The sequence below is a fragment of the Mauremys reevesii genome, linkage group 11 (assembly GCF_016161935.1).
Source record: "Mauremys reevesii isolate NIE-2019 linkage group 11, ASM1616193v1, whole genome shotgun sequence".
NCBI classification, from domain to species: domain Eukaryota; kingdom Metazoa; phylum Chordata; order Testudines; family Geoemydidae; genus Mauremys; species Mauremys reevesii.
The window spans coordinates 65,440,360-65,464,479 of NC_052633.1; the positions used below are offsets into that span (position 1 = coordinate 65,440,360).

Consider the following 24,120-nt stretch of genomic DNA (forward strand, 5'->3'; position numbering starts at 1 on the left):
TGTAACTGTAGGCTGCAAATGCAAAGGCTTCAACTCATGAGAAAAGGAAGTACCATTATAGTCCTTCACTGTACAGTTCTGGTGTGACCACTTCTGGAAACTGCATTCGTATCTGAGCATCTGATTACTAGAAAGATATCGACAAACTGGACAGAGTTCAGGGAAAGACAATAATAAAAGATGAGCGGGCTGAAAGGACTGACTAATAAAAAAGCCTAGTGGAGTTAAATTTGTACAACACGGCTAAGAGACTATTAAAAGGAGACATGATAACAGCTACAAATACATGAAGTCTGTAAATGCCAAGGAAGGAGATGAATTAATTATGACAGTAAAAGAGGCATAAACAAGAGAAATGGAAAGAAATTAAGAAAGGGAAATCATAAACTGAATGTCAAGAAGCACTTCCAGACAGTAACTTCCACCAGGCTGAGAAACAGTCTCCACATGGATATGTGTAAGCCCTATTGCTTGGGACATCTAAAATTGAACCAGGAAAACACCAGAAAAAGATGGCTAGGGGTTGCACTAGATGATAGAATCATAGAATCATAGAATTCAAGATCAGAAGGGACCATTATGATCATCTAGTCTGACCTCTGATCCACCCACTCATGAACTAATTCTCTCCCTTGACTCTGCTGTTGAATGCTCCAAATCATGCTTTAAAGACTTCAAGTAGCAGATAATCTAAACCCATTATCCTATCATACCATCCCCTCCATAAACTTATCCAGCTTAAATGATGTAATGAGTCTTTCCCATCTCATACTTCTATGATAGATCAGGGACCATCTGAGGGGCAATAAGTCTTGTGCCCATCATATAAGCAAAGTATCTGATCTATGTAAAACCTAATTTACCGAGAGCACCTTTTCATCTACAATGCCCCGAGACTGGAGCACCTGACTCAAAGACTATCAGCAACCAAGGCTGAGATAAGCTTTATTTACAAAAGTCTGCATTACTCTGTTTATGAGGAACTTAGAGCAAAACGTGATTAGTGATAAAAAGTTTGCATTCTGATATATATTTTAAGAGTTTTTAATAAAGGGAAGCCATATAGCAGCATCCCAATAGATCAGTGTAGTTTAGCTAAGAAAAAGCTAAGAATTGACTGGATCATAATCTACAAGTACCTATGTGGGGAAGAGATTTCTAATATACATCTCTTTAGCCTAGCAGAAAAAAGGCATGCTAAGATCCAATGGCTGGAAGGTGAGGGGACATAAATTCACACTAGGCATAGGGTAAACATTTTTTAACAGTGATAGTAATTAATCATTAGAAGAACTTACCTAGAAATATGGTAAATTCGCCATCACTTTAAGTCTCTGAAATAAGATGATGTCTTTCCAAAATATATACTATACTTCGAACAGGAGTTACAGGCTTGATGCAGAAATTACAGGATGAGGTTCTATGGCCTGTGTTATGCAGAAGGCCAGACTAGATGAGCATAATGGTCCCTTCTGGCCTTATAATCTATTTATCTACTCACAATAAGTGGGATAACATTTCTCAGCATTGCAACCACATCGGCTTCTCCTCTGTTCCTTCACTGGCTACCTCTCCAATTCTACTTAACATTCAAGTGCCTCATCATTAACTCCAAGGCCTGCATTACTCTTTCCCCATCTATACTTCTCATCGCTTGCTTCTCTTCTGTTCCCCATGATCTGCTCTCCTTATTTCATTCTTCTTTTCTCACTCAGAACTGCGCCATTTTCATGTTCCCTTTATGCTGCCTCCCATTTCATGTGTGTCAGGAATCCTCCCCCGTCAAATCCACTGCTGTGAAGAAAACTTCTAGTTTTGCTCTCAAGACAACCTTTCATTCTGAACTGAAAATCTGTGGGTGATAGATTTTAAACTTTGCAGGGTAAGATCCTTGTCCATTTCATGTGTTTGAGAAGAGTTACAGAGCTCTATAAATAACAACATTTGTTCATAAGAGTCTATGAAAGGAAAACAAAATCAGCATGAAGGCGCAAACTGGGCATATAACTTCCAGATTTTCAGCCTCTTACCTGTGCTACTTCTTCAAAATCATCATGTCTTTTCTGAAGGGCTCGTGCCCTGTGCAGAGACTTTCCCACTCCAGTGTGTTTACTAAGAAAGGCTTCCCCATGGTTTTCGATCCAGTCCAATACCTGGGCACAAAAGAAGAACATCCAATTATCTATTATGTCTCTTTATCGCACAGAATTTCTCAGTAAATGGCTAAAATGGCTGAAAAAATTATTTGTGTATGTTTGCTGTAGCAAAATACACTGGCATATGGCAGAGCCTAATCCAATCAGACTGAAGATAAAGTGTCTTTAGATGTTAGTGATAAATTACCATTATTGGAATGCCATTACCTGTTTATATGGGTTACACATAACATGATCGTTTGAGAGAACATAAGTGTTTGCTTTTGAATAATTTAATTTGAGATTCTCTGAACTGCAGGGGTGGGGGGAAATGGGAAGTCTTTTACATCTGGTATCTTCCACTTGTTATACATGTGACGTTTCACTCCATATTATTTATGAAAATAGTCTTATGATATGAATATGACATAACTGAGATATACTTAATGCAATATAGGTCTTGTAAGATATCATTGGAAAGGTTATGATTTACTGAATGTGATTATCCAATTTGTATGCCTGTATCATTTCTGTATCTGAAGTTAGGAATATTGACTATGTATCTGTGTTTCAACTATGCTACTTTGGGTGACACCCACTGCTAACACTTCAGGTACAACAATGGAAAAGCCAGACAGGGCAGATGGCCCATCAGCGAGGACAATGGACTGTGAAAAGACTTGGCCTTCTTGGGGATGCTCCATACTGCCACTGACTCATGGACGCTGTGATACTACAGAGTCAGGTGGTCTTGTCACCTCATACTAAACATTACCTGGGACTTCTTGTAATTTTTCACTCAAAGGGAAGCGGGGTCAAATTTGGGGAACAAAGGATTCCCGCCTTATGTAAATCCTATTTAAGGGTCGGGAGGAAGGCAAATGGGACTCCTCCTCTCCATGTCCTGTCTGCCCAAGAAGAAAGACTGCTAAAGCCACCTGAAGTGAAGGCGGGGGGGGGAGGGGTGTCCAGACTGAGAATGGGGTACAGTCTGAACAGAAATATAACTGGAACTCTGAACCACAGAAACTTTGCAACCTGCCTAAAATAATAGAGTAAGAAATTACATTTTGTAACCTGTTTCTTAAGTATACTGAGCTTAGCTTGTGTATTTTGCTTTATTTGGTCAGTAATCTGTTTATCTGTTATCTCTTATAGTCACTTAAAATTCATCTTTTGTAGTTCATAAACATTTCTTGTTTATAATATAACCCAGTTTATGTAATTTCTAACAGGGGGAGCGGGGGGAGAAGTTGTGCATATCTCCCTTCACATTGAGGGAGGGGGCAAATTTCATAAAACCTTTGGGTTTGTACCTCTTAAAAGGAGTGGGCACCAAAGTGTTAGTGCAAGCTCCTAAGGCTGAACCTTACCAGAGCGGATCTCTGTCTCCCTGTGCAGCTGGGTGCGACCCGGCCTGTGTGCTTGGCTGGAAGACGCTTGTGAGCCTAACCCAGCAAGGTCAGGAAAAGGGGACCCTGGATGGCAGAATAGGCTGACTCAGCAGCATCCAAGCACATCAGGTGACACCCAAAGGGCCCAAACCACCACAATACACTCCCAGTGTAAACTGAAACCTAGTGCTAGTTGTGCAATGATTGACTTCACACAGACAGCAGACTTCAATGTGCAAAATCTAAAACAAGTCCAAACACATGAGGGAGGGATACACTCAAATTGCTCAGGAGGAGCCGAGAGAGGGCTATCAGAGCATCTAAAAAGGAAAGGTTAAGGGTCCTTAGGTAAAAGCTGTAAAAAACTGATGGGTATCAACTTTTCAAGTAACTTCAGATTTCAAGCTACCCACTGTAACTGAACACTACTGAGAGCAAAGTCACAAGTCTGATAGTCTGAAGGTTTGGGGAATTTTCTTTCCAAAACAGTTCAGCTGTATCACTGTTGTCAGTCTGGACCTGCTTCTCCTAGTAATGCTAGTTTGGTTTCTCAACCATTAAGCCACTATCATTTATACTAAACTCCAAGATTTTGGATGCCTCGTGTAGATGTCCCATGCATAGGGTCAGTTCATGCTAATCTGGGACCCTGCAGAACTGGCTCATGCTGATTGTAGCACATGTCTGCAAAGTCTAAGATATCTTGTGTGATCTCCCTCTAGCTGCCCTCAAGCTCCTACATCATGCGGGCAGTCGGGAGGTAGGGGTTGTTCAGATCCACTGGGGGTAAGAAATGGAGAGAGTAAATAAGGAATGTGTCCAGCACTGGTGATTCTGTGTCACAGTGTGTGTAGGGATTTAAGATCTCATCCTTCAAGGTTAGGGTGACCTTATTTCCCTATGCTGAATACGGGACACCTGGTAAAATTACTTGTATTCAAGCAAGTTCAATGGCAATCAATCAGAACTACGCAGTACAAACATTCAAATTAACATCAAGTTGACCGAGCCCCTGTTAAAAAGAAATACTGCATAGTTGGATTCTTTTTATTTACCTTCTTATCTTTAAGGCTTTAGGGTTCACACAGGGAGGGGTGACACATACACCCTCTACCCCTCGACACATAAGGAGAGTTGACACACACACACACACACACTCCCGTACACCTCTCTCACACAATGGGGGTGACCGACCAACCTGACCCTCCCTGCCTGGTGCTCTCCACCCACCATGCCTGGCTGGGTCTCCAGGACAACCCATCTCTCCTGGTACCTGGTGCCAAGTCCACCTGAGGCAACATGTTGAGGGAGGGGCATGCAAGGTCACATGCCCTCCCTCCCCTGATTTCTGCCAGGGTTCGCACCAGAACGTGGCCAGTAGCAGCCTTTTGGCACTGCGCAGGAGGGAAGGGACAGGGCTGCTTCCAGCTACAGGGGATGGGGGGGGGGAAGAGATGACCTGGCCTGTATCTTTGTAGAGATCATCTTTCTCCCCCAGCCCTCCCCGTGTGGCTGGAAGCAGCTTGTCCCTTCCTTCCTGCACAGTGCCGAAAGGCAGCTAACACCTCCGACATAACCCAGCTGCCTCTGGCTACAGTGCAGGCAGGAAGGGGTTAATCCTCAAGGATTAGGGTTGCCAATCCTCCAGGATTTCCCTGGAGTCTCCAGGAATTAAAGATTAATATTTAATTAAAGATTATGTCACGTGATGAAACCTCTAGGAATATATCCAACCAAACCTGGCAACCCTACTAAGGATGCATTGTGCACCAGAACCCAGGGAACCTGGCTGCAAGGGCTTCACCAAAACCGGCCAGAGAGGTGACTCAGCAGGCAGCAGGAGAGGGTGCCTAGGGGACAGAGCAGCCCCGCACTCCCTGGGGGCAGGACCCGGGGCTCCGGGGCGAAGAGGGTTCTAAGCCCCTGCCACAGGGGCTGCTGTGGAGCCTGCAGGTTCGGGATGTGAATAGACTAGAAATCGCTCCCCCTCCCTGCCACTCCACAGCTTAGCCGAGGGGCAGAGAGGCTTCCCCATGCCAGCGCTGTGCAGGGCTTTGGCACATGCAGGGCTCAGCTCCTCCTGGCCAGCGCTCCGGGCCAGAGGGTCTTGAGCTTTCCCATGTGCTGACCGGAAACGGGGCGGGGGGCAGGACCCTGTTGGCCAAGAGCCGGCACGCAGGGGCCCTGCACTGACGGACCAGCAGGGGGAGTGGCCAGCCTTGCACACCCACCCCCTTTGCCAGTCACTGGACCCAGCGCCCAAGTTGGCGCCGGCGCGCCGCTCCTCCCCAGCGCGCTTCCCCTCCCCCTCTGCGCCCCGGGGGGGAGGGGGGCGGGCGGCTGGGAGCTCGGTGCATGCCGTGGAGGTCGTCACGGCATGCCTGCAGGGGTCCACGGAGCCGGAGCAGCGACCTCATGCCTCAACCGAGGCAACGAGGGAAACGGAGGGGCGGAAGACGGACGCCCGCTGCGGCATGTCCGTCCGTCGTCCGGCCCCGTGGACCTGCCCGCAGGCATGCGCCGCGGAGCTCCACCCAAATGGCGCCCTCCCCCTCCCAGGATGCCGCCCGGCGGGCGCGCGCCTGGTGCCTAGAGCCGCCCCTGACTGGACCCCCCCAGATGCTGGTGGACAGGCAGCTGGTGAGCAGGGATCCGGCCAGCAGCAGGACCCACCAGCACTGATGGGGTCGGGGGAGACAGAAGATACAGGACAATTTGCCCGTTTTTAAGAAAAAAGTCGGGACACCTGTAGGAGGGCTTAAAAACAGGAATGTCCCTTTAAAAACAAGACATCTGGTCACCTTATGCAAGGTGATCAGTACTGTTTGCAGGTGGAGTTTTTCTTCAGCTCCCATTCAATGGAGAACTGAATAGTAGCTGGAGGTTTCCTGCTAACCAAGAAAGGTTGGAGCCTGCATTATGATAAAGGGTGATACCATCTTGATTTCCCTAGAGATAAAATTATCATCACCATAGAGCTCTGCCAGCACAAAGTGGCTCCTACTTTCATACTTCACATGATGTGGCACTGGAGGATAAGCAGAGAACATCACATTAGCAGGGCCTCAGTCATATAGGCGTGGGGGTGGGAAGGGAAATCGCAACTGCAGGTTTATCAGCATTGTCTAGACCACTGTGGCTTTGTAAGACCACTCCATGCATTAGCAGGGATGCCTAGAGGCCAGGACAGAAGATACTGGCTGAGTGTAGGAACCATTTGGCAAGTGTGGCTTTGGTGAAAGCAGCTGTTACTGATTAAACTGAGATAACTGAAAGAATGAAAAAAATGGAAGGTGTGACTTTTATTCAAGCAAATGGAGCCTAGAATCTAAAACACCTGGAGTTTCAGTTTTTCCTTCCATTATATATTCTAAATGCCTCTTTATAATGAGATCCTCTATAGCTGCAGTTTTATATACACTGTCATCTTTCCTCTCTTCTTACATTGATGGCAAGAACATTGTAATAATAATATTTAGCATTTACACAGTAGTTTTCATCCACAGAGTTCAAAGCACTTTAGAAAAGTGGGTACTGAAGCACCCTACCTCCTGTTGAGACAATCTATAGTTGTCACAAATGCCATTTTGTGTTTTAACTATTAGGACTTGGGATTTTGAAAACAAAATTCCTATCCCTGCTTTTTCTTTTATGATCTACTCTGTTCCCATTTGCCCAGCTTATAGAACCTAACGCGTTCCTTTAATGATATGACAGTAACATAACACCTGGCCTGCTAAGAGCTTTTCTATGATATGTCTTGTTTGCGTATAACTTGTAATAATAGTAATTATTGGAGGGTTGCCTGCTAGCACAGCTGTCATTATGACTCTATTAATACTTCCATTAACATCCTCTTCCCTTTTGTCAGGGGTTTGCAACTTGTTATTAAAATTGGATTCAGGCTAAATCATGACTTAGAAGATCTCAACCCACGAGGTCACAGTCTCTTTTTTTAATAGAAAATTGTAAGCTGTAAAAATGTGATTTCCAATAAACTCACAAATGGTTTCAATTTTTTGGGCAATTTTTTCATATTTACAGCATCAAAAGTAAATTTTAAAACTAAACTATATATATATCTAATTAGTCAAATAAGATTTCTATTTAAAACATAATGACTTGCTCAGTCACACTTTTGTGGCCCTATTCTGCACCAACCGAAGTCAATCTATTTAAAGGTACTTATCTGGCCCCCTTACCATCATACCTAAATGCCTCGCAATCTTTAATATATTTATCCTCACAATAACCCTGTGAAGTAGAGAAGTGCTATTATCCTCCATTTTACAGATGGAGAAGTGAAGTACAGAGAGAAGGCCAGATCCTCAAAGGTATCTAGGCACCTAACTCCCACCGAAATCAGTTAGGCCTAAGAGAGGAGTCAGAAGGAGGGCATGTCTCACCCCCTTGCATAAGTGTGGAGCCTGAGTCACAATCTAATTATATACAAAGGGCAAAGTATTATTTATAAATACTAATATTAAGGGAAGGCTGGTTGATTTCAATGGGAATTGGGCTCCTAAATATTTTTGAGGGTCTGAGTCTCAGTGACTTGCCCAAAGTCACAAAAGAAATCTGTGGCAGAGAAGGAAATTGAGCCTAGGTCTCCTGAGTTCTAGGCTAGCATCCTAAGTATTGGCCCATCCTTTACTATTATTATTAATAAATAATACTTTATCCTTATATATAATGTCTTGCATCTGATAAGTTCACAGCTGCTTATAAACATTAAAATATTAAACCTATCACCAAGCCTGTGACGTACAGGAAATATTATACTCATTGTACAAAGGGGGAAACTGAGGCATGGGACAGTTGAGTGGTGGCCTTAGTTTATACATCAGAGGCCTAATTTCCAGCAGTGCAGAGCACTCACACTCCAGCTGAAAACAGTAGGAGATGCAGATGCTCAGACCTCTGAATATCATGCCCCAAGTCTGCAGCAGACCCAGTCCTGTGACTTAGCCACAAGAACAACCTTGAAAGGTCATAATTCAAATAAAAACATCAGCATTTGTAAACATTTATCTGTCTGTGGTCTTGGAGAGACGACAGTTTTTCTTATGCTGAGAAAAGGAAATGACTCCAGAATCAGCAACAGCAGTGTGATAAGTGCTGTTGAATGTTGACTTTTTAAACTGAGATCACAGTACTTATGACTGATTCTGTTGCTGAAAATGAATGACCAGATTTATAGCTTTAAAAAGCAAAATTACAGTGATTTACTTCAAATAATTTAATTATTCCTTACAACTACATATTTTGTATATTTTGAGAGTGCTGTCAAAAAGTGCAGAGTTCAACATTTATTCCAGTTTATGTTTTTGATTTTATAACTGTCCTCCATATTCCAAATATATTTTAAAATCACCAGGAAAAATATTACATGCCATGAATCATAATAATGATAATAGTTTCAGATGAGGTGACTAGTTATAGGATATTGTCAGGGCCATGATTTGAAACATGAAGTAATTATTTAACCCCCAAATGTTTCTTTAATTATCTCTTGCAAGTGAGGATTACTATGATATTTGATCTAGTCTACAAGCTCTTCAGGACAGAAACTCTCGCTGACTAGGTGTCTGTGCAGCACCTAGCACAATGGTGCCTGATCCAGATGTGGATACTACCGAAATAATAGTACTAAAGAACCACTGTGCTGATGCACATTTTATGAAGCCACAGAAGTCTCCAGTACAGACTGCTGGGTTATCCTGTGGGCTCAACTCAGACTTCAGAATGCCTGTTAGAATATACAGTGCTGCATTAGTGAAAGTCTAGTTGGTTTCTCACTTTAAGCACAGGCCTGAGTAGAGGGAAGAATGTAAGGGGCACTGCCTAGAAGTAGCCTAGGAAGCATTGTGACTCATACACACACCTGGGAGTCAGAATGCTGCCTCCCCTGCTTCCTCCTTGCTCATGGTATAGTACATTAGGGTACTAATTTCCCAGTAGTCTAACCCTGCAGCAATTTACAACCCTCCCCCGCCACCAGCCATGTTGGCACAGCTACTCTGGTTAGAATCATAGAATCATAGAATCATAGAATTCAAGATCAGAAGGGACCATTATGATCATCTAGTCTGACCTCCTGCAAGATGCAGGCCACATAAGCCGATCCACCCACTCCTTAGCAAGTGAACCCTGCCCCATGCTTCGGAGGATTAGCAAGTGAAGTGGTAAGAGCCAAGGTTCCTTTGTTCCCCCAGCCCTTTCCTAAGCACCTGCACAATGGAAGGGAATAAGAGCGTATTCCTGCTTATCCCTACATACCCAGACTCAGGGCCCAGGTGGCCTGCAAAAAAGCATAAGCGACATGTGATAGGTGTCCAGCGTTCTTGTATGGGTGCAGCCTCTGTGTCACAATCTAATCTGTATACATTTAATATTCATATTAAACAGGGCTCAGAACTCTTTGTTAGGAATCAGTGTTAGGATGTTGACAGCAGGAGAGCATGAACCATACAAAAGCATCACTTCTGAGGACAGCTGTACCCTTTGGCAGAAATGCTGCGGAGGGAGGAGGGGAGACATACACACATACAAAACAGAAAACACCACTCTCAAAAATGGATTTTTTACAATTCCCTTATTTTGAAGGAGAAAAAAAGGAGTACAATTTGTATTTGTTTTCTACACGAATCACATTCTTTTTTTCTCCTGGGAAGCACTGATTTTGCACTGAACAGAACAGAACGCCTTGGATCAGCCAGCAAACCCAGATCACCAGCGAAATGAAACAAAACTACACTCAATCAATGGATGAAAACATTCTTTGGGCCTGATTCTCCTCTCACAGACTGCAGTGTAAATATACTGATATTAGTGGACTGCTCCTTATTTACACCAAGGTACATAATGTTAGCTAATACATTTATGTTAGCCATGGTATACACCACATTAATAGGTATTGTGTGTATGGTATCAATATAATATAAACTATATACATGGCACTGGGAAGTTATGTTACCTGAATGTATTATGCACTTCACAGAATCATAGAATCATAGAATATCAGGGTTGGAAGGGACCTCAGGAGATCATCTAGTCCAACCCCCTGCTCAAAGCAGGACCAATTCCCAACTAAATCATCCCAGCCAGGGCTTTGTCAAGCCTGACCTTAAAAACCTCTAAGGTCTTCCCATAATTCTGTTCACCCATGTCAAGTATCCCATAATATTTTGCAAAGGTGAAATCAGCTTTGGCCTTAGAAAATAGGAAGTCTGTCAAAGCTAAGATACAGGAATGGGGAGCCCTTGCACAGGATACGATGTACCTCTGTGTCCAGCTGGTTTGGAGTGTAGCATCCAAAACAGAGATAAGAAAAGTACAGAACAAAACAACAATTTAAGGAACAGTTACGAATTGGTGGGCTGGATTTAAGTGACATGTAAAGAGTTTTGTATCTTGTAAAATCATACTATAAATATTACTAGCTGAAGTACGTATCTTTGAAGCACACCTTCTGTGTAAGGTGAATATACTCTAAGAATTCATTTCCTGGAATGAATGGTATGTATATCTCCTTTCTGTAGTGTACTGCTTTGTCTTTAGACAATAAATATGGCTAAGTTCAGTTATTTGGTCTCTTGAGTATTTTTCGGAACAAACCACAAATGTAGTCAAACAACTGACTATCCCTTTTAGTCAATAATAAAATGGAAGGAGAAATAGATCTCTTGTATTTATCCTTGATATTAGGGCCAAACTGAGTCCTGTGGTAAGCGAGCACAGCTCTGAATCAAGCCCTGCATCTCAGACACAAATATGTGACACTAAAAGGAAAAAGACTTGAGAAGGGCATAGAAGCCACTCACACACAATCAGAGTCAGAGAGCTTCGCTATCACGCTAGATAAAGCAGAAGAGACGGGTAATCTGTTGATCTTTAAAAGCAGGAATTAGATGGACCATATTTTGTCAATAATGACAGGATAATCTAGCTTCTGCATTTAACAATGACCTGCATTTAATAATGTTTTGTTTCTCCTAAATGGAATGACCTACTGAGGAGGCGATTTGACTGTGGCAATCATCTGGTTTGGGGCTTAATCATTAATCTTTGCCAACTACAAGAGACACTGTTGTTGCCACACTGATTCTAAAACCAGGTTAACCTTCAAATTGAAAATAAAATGACATAATTTTACATTAAAAAATATAAAGTTCCAGATCTTAGATCTCAGGAATAAAGGTGAAAATCTGGAGTAATTCAGTTGTGGTTGAATTAATCCAGTAGCAACTACACTGGGGGTGGAATAATCCCAGAACAACTTGAGTGGTGTACAGAGGATTCTAACATGTTGTGAGTCAGGTCCCAATTCAACAAGGTATTTAAGCATGTGCCTAACTTTAAGCACATCACTAGCCTCATTGGCTTCAATGGGACAACTCACATATTTAAGTTAGGCATGTGATTAAATACCCTACTGACTTAGGTGCAGAAATCATAATTGGTCCATAATGTAGACTTTAATGCTAGTCTACAAATATTTTAAGCCAACTACAGCTCCAGTGTAACTCCCCAAGTTTCAGGGATGAGAATTTGGGCCTTTGATTTTCTATTTTTGTATGATCTTCACAATCCCCAGTCAGACTTTACTTTCTAAACAAAATCCCTTTCTGTAAACAGTTTTTCCTAATATTTAGGTAATTCCAAGGCTTTGTGTATTTAAAATACTTCAAAAAATCCTTCCTTTGCTAACTGCACTTTTTGTAACTTTGGTGCATAATATACTAGCTCAGTGGTTCTTGTTCCAGAATATATTTTCCTGGGTATTTTGCATTTAATGTTATTTATAAATGTTTTATTCTGTTTAACAGTGGCAAAACTTGATCTGTTCTGTCAAAGCCTTTCAAAACGTACACAACCCGAGATAACAATACTTACTGGTTGGGTTGAACTTTATAGATGCAACAAACAGCCAGTGAAATCTTTTGCCAGAAGATAAATACTTCATCATCTTAAAGTACAAGGGATAGGGAACTACAAAAAGTATGTGTTTGTGTGTATGTAACACAAGGCTCAAAGTTTGTGGGGGGGGGGAGGGTTTGGGGGGGGGAGGCACTCCTAGAAGCCACTGTCCTCCTGGGGAGGTAGAAAGAAAAAGGGCGGGTCTCTAAGTAGCAGCCTGGCCCTGAATAAGTTGGCACAGGCAGCTAGATCTATGGCCAAACATCAGGCCCTGAAAGGAATATGATGTCACTGATGGTACCAGTGAAGACAGAACAAATATTAAGAAACAGAACAAAAAAAAAATCAAGGAGGTTTAATAAATCCTAATCCTGTTTAATGACTAATAATGCAATCCAAGTCCAATTTAATTAAAATAAAATTCCTTTTGTTGTATTAAAAACCATTGCTGGAAATAGATTTCTTTTCCCACCTATCCCTAGCTTTGTCACAGCAGGGTAATGTCAAGTAAAGGTCTAGCTGAGAAAATACATTTAAAATACAAAGGAATTTATCCTCTGGCTTTTCCTGCCATTATTAATTACTTAGAATAGATCCAAAAACAAAACTAAACTAATCTCACTGATTGTCTTTATCAAAGGGTAGTAACTAAGAGCAGTTTTATTTTGTTTCCAACCTTTTGTTTTATTTTAAAAGAGGCAGTGAACCAAATACTGATCTAATTTATAATGGTGTAAAACAGGAGTATCTTCATTTACTTATTGCAGATTTACACCAGGATAAATGAGTTCAGAATTTGGTCCACTGAATACAGATCCTGAGCCATCTCCCATTAAAATCAATAGCAAAATCATATGGGGCAGGACTGGGCCCCTAATATTCATCAGAGGTATCCAAATGGCAGCTTTGGAGACAGAAGTCCTCTATCCAACGGAACAGAGGTAGCACAGGCTGAAGCAGTGCAAGCTTCCCTCTACCACACCATTTTTTCCAGTTGCCAATTTGTATGTGAGCAAATTTAGTGCTCATGAAAGTGAGTTACAAATAGCACAAGCTAATGTAGACAAATGGACTGTTAATGCACAGACTATTGGTTTCAGTAGGAATTTCTCTCATTTTCTCTAGTGACCAGAAATCAATGGAATTTAGGTGCCTAAATACCTTTGAGGTTCTGGCCTTGATCCACAGGTAAAAGGTTAATGTTCTAATCAGTTGTGTTCCCTACGCCTGCCCTATTAATTTGTGAGCACTTCCATGCCACTCACAATCATAAAGTATTGGAACACCTCACAAAAATTAACTGATTTATTCCTTAATATTGTATACAGAATTTTAATTAACCACCTACATTTAAATTAGCCATCTATGGAATATGACTGTTCTTTGTTCAGCACTTTGTCCACCCATTTGTGACATTAGCAGTCTGGACCTTTGGAAGGGGTTGATATAATTCAAGGAATACAATTATATTAAAACGCTGGTAAAACATCAATTTCTCCCCTTAAAAAAGAGCCGTAACCTGCTTTAAAATAAACACTGAAACCCAGAAAAAATAAACACCCAATCTCTGTATTAAAAAGCACTCAGAGTCAGTGACAAACAATTACCCAGCAATCCACATGACTTCTCCCTATTTAATTAGAAAATAATAAGCTTGCCAATACTGGATTCAGTATTGCTAAATATGAGTTCTTAGTTCCATCTCAAAGAAAATGTCAGCCAATCACCCTTTTCTATATTTAAATACACGGGGTCATATCATTGAAGTCAGTGGAAGTACTTGATTTACACCATCTGGAGATCTGGCCTGGTGTACTTCAGTATAACTAAGTGGCTGGCTGACAATTTTTGGAGGTGGAACTAAGTCACTGGAGCTATACTAATTAAAAACCAGCTAAGGATTAGACCCATGATTATGATCTTTGATATTTCTCCACCCTTCTCTAAACTTTACTGGTGGACTCGTTCTTTCTACTTATTCATTCAAAATGAATTATATTACCATTATGTCCCCTAAAACATAAAACTGTGGGGTGCCCTCAGTTGTCATCCCTAGGACACAGAGATGAGTTCTTGTGATGTAATACTTACAAATGTTCTACAGGGACTATTAGCATCTCCTTCATCGAGAGGTATATAAGGAAGGAAAGGAAAGCAAATACCTGACAAAGGGAAGTTGCTAGTAAGATTGAAGGCAGGAAAGCAGAGCCTGTGAGGCATCATCCTCTTCCTCTTGAGATGGTGCCTCTCCACATGAATGGAAGACTCTGTTTTCGGGAAAGCAATGGCTGGCTGAAGTAGGAGAAATCCAGAGGTGGCTGCTTTACATCATATTACCCCCTCAGAAACTGACAGATTTAAAAAAAATCCATCTGCAGTTAACACCACTCTATAGCTTCTCACAGAGGTGGGTACTGCACAATCAGTGGAAGCAATGCTTCTGAGCTGTCCATATTCCCAGGGGGAAAAGTCGAGGAGCAGCATGGAGGGAGGACCATGTCCACTACTAACCCAGTTCCCTGAAGTGGATGTTGCTTGAAGCCAGGGGGTCACAGCTGGAGGCAGAAGTCCAGAGCAGGGTTGGAACAAGGCTGGAGTAAGAGCAAAACTGGAATGGGACTAGGAACAGGTATTGAACAATAGTATGGCTGGACCAGGCTTAGGAACAAGGCTGGAGCAGGCTAAAGCTTGTGGAATCCGTTACTATCAGGCACAGGAGAGTTCCAAGCCATGAAGTGATGTTGAGCAGACTGAGCTGCTGTTTCTCCTGTGAGGTTTACATACCTGCTTTGAGAGTCACCAGACCAGCTCCTGGCCTGTGGATTGGCTGGAGCCTAGCACAGAAATGACTCACCAATGCATATGGCTTAATCAGGCACTAGTTAAAAGATGACTCATCATCACCTTACATGAACGCCATCCCCCACCCCAATGACACTTTCCCAGTGACCTTGGACCCAGCTTTTCAGGGTTCAATTAACTGAATTCTCAAAGGAGGTCAGGCACAGGTATGTTACCAGCTGGTTTCCATGAACGGTTGGCTGGGTCATACCCTTCCTTGTCCACAAAGTACATTAGTTGTCCTCGGAGGAATGTAGAGTCCAGGATCTGTCTCACCACGTATTCTTCCTGCCCTTGAACCATGATGGGGAGTGAATGTGCTTGTGTTGTCCAGGAAAGACATTGTCCACATATTTATTTAACAAGGAAACATGGAATATTGGATGTATCTTCATGGTACATGGTAGCTAGAGCTTGAAGATCACTGGCTTAATCTGTTGAATGATCCAAAATGAGCCAAGGTAATGGTGGTCTATTTTCCTTGAGGGGCAAGAGGTATCCAAGCATTGAGTCGAGAGTGATACCCTGTCCCAAACTGCCATGGGAGGATGGTCCTGTTGATGAAGGTCAGCATATTGTTTGTAGCCCTACTTGGCTGAGTTTAAGTGTGATTTTCATTCCTTTTGAATGTGGTGAAGGTGTTGAACCAAATCAGAGGCTACAGGGACACAGGAGATTGGTGGTACAGATTGATTAAATTAGGGATGGAAGCCATAACTGGAATAGAAGAGACTTTGGTGGGTTGATCTGCAATCTGAGTTATTGTAAGCCAATTTGTCAAAAGGTAAAAGTCAGAACACCAGTTGTCTTAATGGTAGTTGATGAAGCAATGGAGATACGGTTCTAGAATTTGGTTTACCCATTCTGATTGTCCATCCATCTGGAGGTGGTAAGCAGAGGAAATGAGTAGGGTGACTTCCAGGAATTTTAACAATTTTGTCCAAAAGGGGGAGACAAATTGTGGCCCACAATCAGATGTAATGTGAACTGATAACCCTGGAGCTTGCAGATGTAGTCAAAAAATAAATAAGCCATCACTTCTGGCAAGGCATAAAATGCACCATTTTGGTGAGGAGGTTGACAATGACCAGTATAGCTGTGCAACCCTAAAAGCGGATAGATCAGTGATGAGGTCCATTGAGACAGATGCTTAAGGTTGGGGTAGGGTTGGAAGCAGGATCAGGGCACCTGGAGGTTTGCCATGAGGGAGAGGAGGTCTTCATCTGGCCATACACCTCACAGGAAGCAATGTAAGATTTGATAGATCAAAACAGTTTTTGGCCACCAAAAACTGCAAGAGATCGGCTTCACTGTCTTCCAGTACCCAAAGTGGCCTCACAGTGGAGAATCATGGCATAGCCAGAGTATGGCTAAAGGGGGTGGTCTGTCAGGGACATAAATGTGAGCCTTAAACCCGAGTACCTAGTTTTTAACTGAGAAGTTTGGGTCAGAATTGGCTAACATCCATGTAATCACAAGCGGATCATTGGGCAGTGAGGAATTTAGAAGGCCAAAAGATAAGTATTGGCCAGCACATTTACAAAATGGCAGGGCTTCAGTATAGGGGTAGGTTCAGGAGGGTTATCCCCCTTACCTAGGTGCTCACCCTTGCAGGATAGCACATCAGGTTTGCCATTTCGGATTCCAGGACAGTAGGTCAGGGTGAAGTTTAATCTAGAAAAGAAGTGGGACCAATGTATCTGATGTTGATTAGGGGCTGTGGCGGTTTCTTATGATCTGTGAACACCTGGACTGGAAAGCATGTGCCTTCTAGATGGTGGTGCAATTCCTGTAATGCAGCATTGATGATCAGTAACACCTTAACTTAGATTTTGTAATTTTGTTCCTCGGGTTTCAGTTTCCTAGAATAGAAAGCACATGGGTGGAGGTCATTTGAGGGCTCATGTTACTAAGATAACACTGGCCCGATCACATAATCTGAGACATCTGTTTTGACAACAAAGTGGATGAGGGCAGAAGTAAACACTTTCCTCAGATGATCAAAAGCCAGTTAGGTTTCCAGTGTCCAGGCAAAAGTGGAGTTCTTCCATAGCAGCTGGGTAATTAGGAACATCACTTGTGAGAACCCTTATATGAATTGTCTCTAGAAGGCAAACCCTAGGAAGCACTGGATATCCCAGATGCTCTTAGATGCTGCCCAAGTCAAAAAATCACAGAGATTTTTTTGGGGTCCATACTTATTTCATGGGGCAAGATGGTATAATCCAAAAAGTCCACAGAGAAGCAATCAAATTCCCATTTCTCAGGCTTCCCATACAGACCATTTGCTCAAATACATTCAAGTACTCACTGGACATGCTGGTCATGCAAGGTTTGGTTCTCTGAAGAAAGAAGAATGTTATCTAGGCAGATTACGATAAACTGGTCCAGAACATCCCTGAAGTGCTGGAATGTGGCAGGGGTATTACAGAGACCAAAAGGCATGACAAAGTATCAAAATGTCCATACTAACTGTGAAAAGTTAGTTTTCCATTCATTGCCCTCTCAGATGTGACCCAGGTTACTGGTACCATGTATGTCACGTTTAGTGACAATTTGAACTGAGTTCACTGATCAATGGAAAATGATATTTATTCTTGATTGTGATATTATAGACTCATAGACTTTAAGGCCAGAAGATCATCTAGTCTGACCTCCTGCATAATGCAGAGCACAGAACCTCAACCCACCCACTCCTGAACAGGTCAGGACTAGGCAGGCACCGAGTGTATACCTTCCTTCTTTCCTGGCATTGCGCAAAGAGTCGATTGTCAATTTAGATACACAATTCGATGCAGTGAGAGGATCAACCCAGGCCAGTTCATCTTTAATCTCATTGTTCAAGCATAGATAGCACAGATTTACAATTCCTGCTTTGTTCCAGGCCATGACAGCAACCAGGCGATGGAAATGGGTGACACGGGCCATGATGGGATGGGGGCCTTGTCTGAATAACTACAGGGCAAATTTGGTGGAGCAAGCATGGTTTGGATAATCAAATATGCACAAAAAGACACAAATGAATTCATCAAAGTAATTGAGAATCAGGTATCCCTGCTCCAGGAGTAGCATGCCCAATCCAGAGCTTCACCTGTTAATAAGATGATGATGACTCCTACCTTGGTTTGGTGATTCAGGTACATCACTGGCTGCAACAGGAACAGTAGGCAACACTGATTGAGAAATCCCTGAAACTTCTGATTCCCTTCAAATCACTCTCTCTGATAGTGGGATCTTTGGGCCTAGATCTTGGGCTGTCATGGCTGATGATGCAAGGGGGTCCAGGACTGCCAGGGACCTGCGAGTGTAGGAAGGCATTTTCACACTGTAGCTGGGCCACATGGTTCTGGCCCAAATTGGTTCCGCGGGGAACTGGCAGGGGTTCCTGGAGATTTCATTTCAGTTGTAGAGGGCACCTATGGACATAGGAGATCCATCTGGGCCACCAAGGCTGACCAGCGTCAGGCTGCTCAAACTATCAGAAACTGTGATGAGAATGGTCATGCCCAGTGGTTGAAGCCATGGCAGTCAGGCCTAGGGCTTGGAGCCAAGGGTCAGAACTGGAGTCAGGAGTCCAGTGTGGGGTTAGAACAAGGTCAGAGCAATAGCAAGGCCAGAGTAAGACTGGGAACAGAGCTGGAGCAAAAAGAAATGTTGGAGCAGGACTAGGAACAAGGTTGGAGCAAAAGCAGGGCTGGAGCAGGCTAAGGCTCGCAGAGTCCATTACCACTATCAGGCATGGGCAGGTTCCAAGCCATGAAGTGACATTGAGCATACTGAGCTGCTGTTTCTCCTGTGAGGCTTATATATTTGTCCTTAGTCACCTGGTTTATGAATTGGCTGGAATCTAGCATGGAGTCTCATCAACACATGTAGCTTAATCAGGCTCTAGTTCAGTGATGACTCATCACCTTACAGATGCACTGGAAGCTCTTCATGGACTCTCTCTGCCATCTTCACGTTGCCCTTTCCCTTCTACGGTATCTTCTCCATGGGGTATCCATGCATTAAACCACGCATATGCATAACTTAAGATCCTGGGAGTTAATCCAGGTGCTATTATGTATGATTTTCTAGTCATTCCCTGCTTTGTCCCCTCAAACTGCGTTAGTCCAACTACCACCATATATAATCACAGAGGCCTTTTAAAAAGAAAAGACACACAATCTATTCTGCCGTCCAAAGGGAAAAGCAACCTTACAGACCTACCAATATTGTTCTACTCAGTGCAACTAAATTAATGGGAAGAATTAAATGCAGAGCCAATTATGACTCTTAAATCTTCCTTTATTCTCTTGCCTACATTAAACCCCAAAGACCCCTTAAATTTAGATTGTAGGTGTATTTTATGAGCTTCCTGGACAGTTTGTAAAGGTTTCACCTTTGTACAAATTCTCTTTTTACAATAAAATGTGATCCCTGTCATTAACAAAAAACACTAGTTTGCCAGGAGTACAATGACTGCATTCTGTTCTACGAGTGGCTGAAATTATTACATAGCGCCGCTGATTTGATTGTGTGGGTTCATGTTACATAAGTATTGAGATGTGTGGCCCACTGCAGAGCAAAGGAAAAGGAGGCAGGAAAGTCCACAATCTGCACAGACACAGACTCTTCTCCATTCTCCCCCTTGCTTCCAGAGACCGCAGTGTCCCACAGTTACACACTCTGGAGTTGGGACTCCAAGGCCTTGGGGAGACACAGCTGCTCTTTACAGCTTGCTCCCTGGGTAATCAACAGTTTCCCAAGTGGAAATCCACTAAGTGCTTACTGAAGCTTGCACCAGCTGTAATTCCCTCTCAGCAGCTTGAAGCTCAATAGTAGTATGCAGGTGCAGGGACTTAGTTATTTGCAACATAGCTGCAAAGGGAACTGTGATACTAGGAGAAAAAGGTACAAGACAGCCATCCGGAAGGGCTGACCTTCCATAGCAATGGCCTGAGACTCACAAGGTTGTTTTCTGCTCTCCCCCTGGAGCCACAGAGCTCTGTGATTGCTGCTACTTCAGGTCTGAGCATGGAATAGTGGTATTTCTGCGGTGAGGGTTTGTGAGTCCTGAACCCAGGCCCACATGTTCTCTGGCTGTATCCACAACACCACTTTACAGCGCTACACAGTGATTAGAGAATTGGAAGCCCTAAGGCTGCATACTCCAGTAAAGATATAATAGAATCATAGAATCTCAGGGTTGGAAGGGACCTCAGGCGGTCATCTAGTCCAACCCCCTGCTCGAAGCAGGACCAAACCCAACTAAATCATCCCAGCCAGGGCTTTGTCAAGCCTGACCTTAAAAAACTCTAAGGAAGGAGATTCCACCACCTCCCTAGGTAACCCATTCCAGTTCTTCACCACCCTACCAGTGAAAAAGTTTTTCCTAATGTCCAACCTAAACCTCCCCCTCTGCAACTTGAGACCATTACTCCTTGTTCTGTCATCTTCTACCACTGAGAACAGTCTAGATCCATCCTCTTTGGATCAGCTATCAAATCCCCCCTCATTCTTCTCTTCTGCAGGCTAAACAATCCCAGTTCCCTCAGCCTCTCCTCATAAGTCATGTGCTCCAGCCCCCTAATCATTTTTGTTGCACTCCGCTGGACTCTCTCCAATTTATCCACATCCTTCTTGTAGTGTGGGGCCCAAAATTGGACACAGTACTCCAAATGAGGCCTCACCAGTGCTGAATAGAGGGGAATGATCACGTCCCTCGATCTGCTGGAAATGCCCCTACTTATACAACCCAAAATGCCATTAGCCTTCTTGGCAACAAGGGCACACTGTTGACTCATATTCAGCTTTTCATCCACCGTAACCCCTAGGTCCTTTTCTGCAGAACTGCTGCCCAGCCATTCGGTCCCTAGTCTGTAGCAGTGCATGGGATTCTTCCGTCCTAAGTGCAGGACTCTGCACTTTTCTTGTTGAACCTCATCATATTTCTTTTGGCGCAATCCTCTAATTTGTCTAGGTCCCTCTGTATCCTATCCCTACCCTCCAGCGTATCAATCACTCCTCCCAGTTTAGTGTCATCTGCAAACTTGCTAAGGGTGCAGTCCACACCATCCTCCAGATCGTTAATGAAGATATTGAACAAAACCGTCCCCAGCACCGACCCTTGGGGCACTCCACTTGATACCGGTACTGTCCACAGGAACCTGACTGAAGGAGCTCCAGAATTTCTGATTGGGCCAGGTGCACTATTCAAGTCAAAAAGAGATGCAGGAAGTTGTCTGTGCAACAAAATGGATCTGGCTTGTTGCTTTTGCAGATCCTGCTGTCTGGTGCCCAGATTTGTCCCTGGTTCCTGACTTTGAGCCTGCACTGGTCCCAGCTCCTGCCCTCAGCCTCATTCCAGTTCCCTATTGCCCTGATTTCTTGGCTGACTCTTGGCTTTGGTTCTTGTTTCTTGTCTGATCCCAGCTCCAACCCTAAGCTACACCCCTTTGGCTTCTGACTCAACACTGACTCTCAGCTTTGTTTCCTGTCTGACTTGGCTCTGACACCTGACTCCGGACCTGTACATTGGCCTCTGGATCACTGACCACCACGCTGACCACCATGCCTAACCATGACATCTTGGTCGCTGGTACCTGTCTTCCACAAACCCTGACATTTTCTCCACTCCCCCACATAAGGCTTTCCGGCCACTGTATACATATACAATAGTCACAGATCCCTTGCCTGCTCCCAAATCTTGCCTATGTTCTGTCCTCTTCAAGGAGTGGGGAGACATACTGTCCTGATGTGCAATGGGTGCAGAGGACCCCATGTATAGCTGCTTCCCCTATAACTCCCAAGCCTCTTGGCAGGCTTATGTGGTGAAGGAGGCCTTGCAACAACTCTCCACAGATGGCTATTATTATTTATTTGAGCAGTTACCTGTCTGAGTCCCAGTGCTGAGGGGAGTCCAGAGTTGTGCATTCCATGTGAACCTCTCAGGGGCACAGTCAACCCAAAGTAAATAGGGCCCTGGTTGAGTTGGAAGGCAGAGAGCAGGTTGTGGCATCCTGAGGCAGAGTACAGCTTTCACATGTCCCCTCTGCATAGCATAGCTGAGCTCATGCATCTCTGAACTGTTTCCCTGGTCAACTGCTAAATGCTACAATCTAGTTGATAACCTCCCGAGGAGGGATTGGATTGTGCATGTTCCTCTTTCGTTAATGCTGCATACCACTTGTCTCCTTGGTTAAATCCCCATTTAACAAATACATCCCATTTAACAGGGCATTTAACAGTTGTCCCATTAAAACTTTCCAGGAGAACAATAGGCAGGTAGGTGAACGAAGAGTGAATGTTTCTGAATTACTGCCTCCAACCAGTACCGATATTCTCAGAATCTCTTTGTAAGGAAACAAAAATATGATCCTCAGATTCAAAAATCATCTTAGCTTTTTCAACTGAACATACTTCTTGTAAGGCAAAAATTTCAAAGCTGTGTGTGGGTAGAGAAGCTATAAATAGCTGAATTTGTGCATGTTCCTTCTGTGCAAAACAGAGAAAATGTGCTCTGTACGCATATAATGATACTGTTTCACATTGCATAGGGCTTCAAATCATCTGCTGTTGAATTTTTCTAATGGATTTATAGTGCTGGTGTTGGCCATCAAAGGCTTCCGCCCAACCTGGGCAGCAGTGACCATGAGATGGTTGAGTTCAGGATCCCCACAAAAGTAAGGAAGGAGAGTAGCAAAATACAGACCCGGGACTTCAGAAAAGCAGACTTTAACTCTCTTAGGGAACTGATGGGCAAGATCCCCTGGGAGGCTAATATGAGGGGGGAAGGAGTCCAGGAAAGCTGGCTATATTTTAAAGAAGCCTTATTGAGGGCACAGGAACAAACCATCCCAATGTCCAGAAAGAATAGCAAATATGGCAGGCAACCAGCTTGGCTAAACGGTGAAATCTTCGGTGAGCTTAAACAGAAAAAGGAAGCTTACAAGAAGTGGAAACTTGGTCAGATGACTAGGGGGAAGTATAAAAATATTGCATGAGCATGCAGGAGTGTAATCAGGAAGGCCAAAACACAACTGGAGTTGCGGCTAGCAAGGGATGTGAAGGGTAACAAGAAGGGTTTCTACAGGTATGTTAGCAACAAGAAAAAGGTCAGGGAAAGGGTGGGACCCTTAATGAATGGGGGAGGCAGTCTAGTGACAGATGATATAGAAAAACCTGAAGTACTCAATGCTTTTTTTGTCTCAGTCTTCACAGAAAAGGTCTGCTCCCATACTGTTGTTCTGGGCAACACAGTATGGGGAGGAGGTGAGCAGCCCTCAGTGGTGAAAGAACAGGTTAAGGACTATTTAGAAAAAATGGACATGCACAAGTCCATGGGTCCAGATCTAATGCATCTGAGGGTGCTAAGGGAATTGGCTGATGTGATTGTAGAGACATTGGCTATTATCTTTGAAAACTTGTGGTGATCGGGGGAGATCCTGGAAGATTGGAAAAGGCAAATATAGTGCCCATCTTTAAAAAAGGGAAGAAGGAGAATCCGAGGAACTAGAGACCGGTCAGCCTCATCTCAGTCCCTGGAACAATCATGGAGCAGGTCCTCAAGGAAACCATTTTGAAGCACTTGAAGGAGAGGAAGGTGATCAGGAACAGTCAACATGTATTCACCAAGGGCAAGTCATGCCTGACCAACCTGATTGCCTTCTATGATGAGATAACTGGCTATGGATATGGGTAAAGCGGTGGACGTGTAGATAGGGTCCAGAGTGGCCTAGACAAATTGGAGGATTGGGCCAAAAGAAATCTGATGATGTTCAACAAGGACAAGTGCAGAGTCATCCACTTAGGATGGAAGAATCCCACGCGCCGCTACAGGCTGGGGACTG

The 24,120-nt window shown here is 43.5% G+C and overlaps 1 protein-coding gene across 17 annotated transcripts in view; it reads right to left on the minus strand.

Annotated features, from left to right (window-relative positions):
* The window catches only part of KALRN (kalirin RhoGEF kinase), a 737,748-nt gene that overhangs the window by 316,114 nt on the left and 397,514 nt on the right, over positions 1-24,120 (minus strand). For all 17 annotated transcript variants that reach the window (XM_039493997.1, XM_039493996.1, XM_039493992.1 and 14 more), the window contains one exon: positions 2,031-2,153. In XM_039493997.1, coding sequence (XP_039349931.1) covers positions 2,031-2,153 — 123 coding nt within the window. The remainder of the gene's footprint in view (positions 1-2,030; positions 2,154-24,120) is intronic.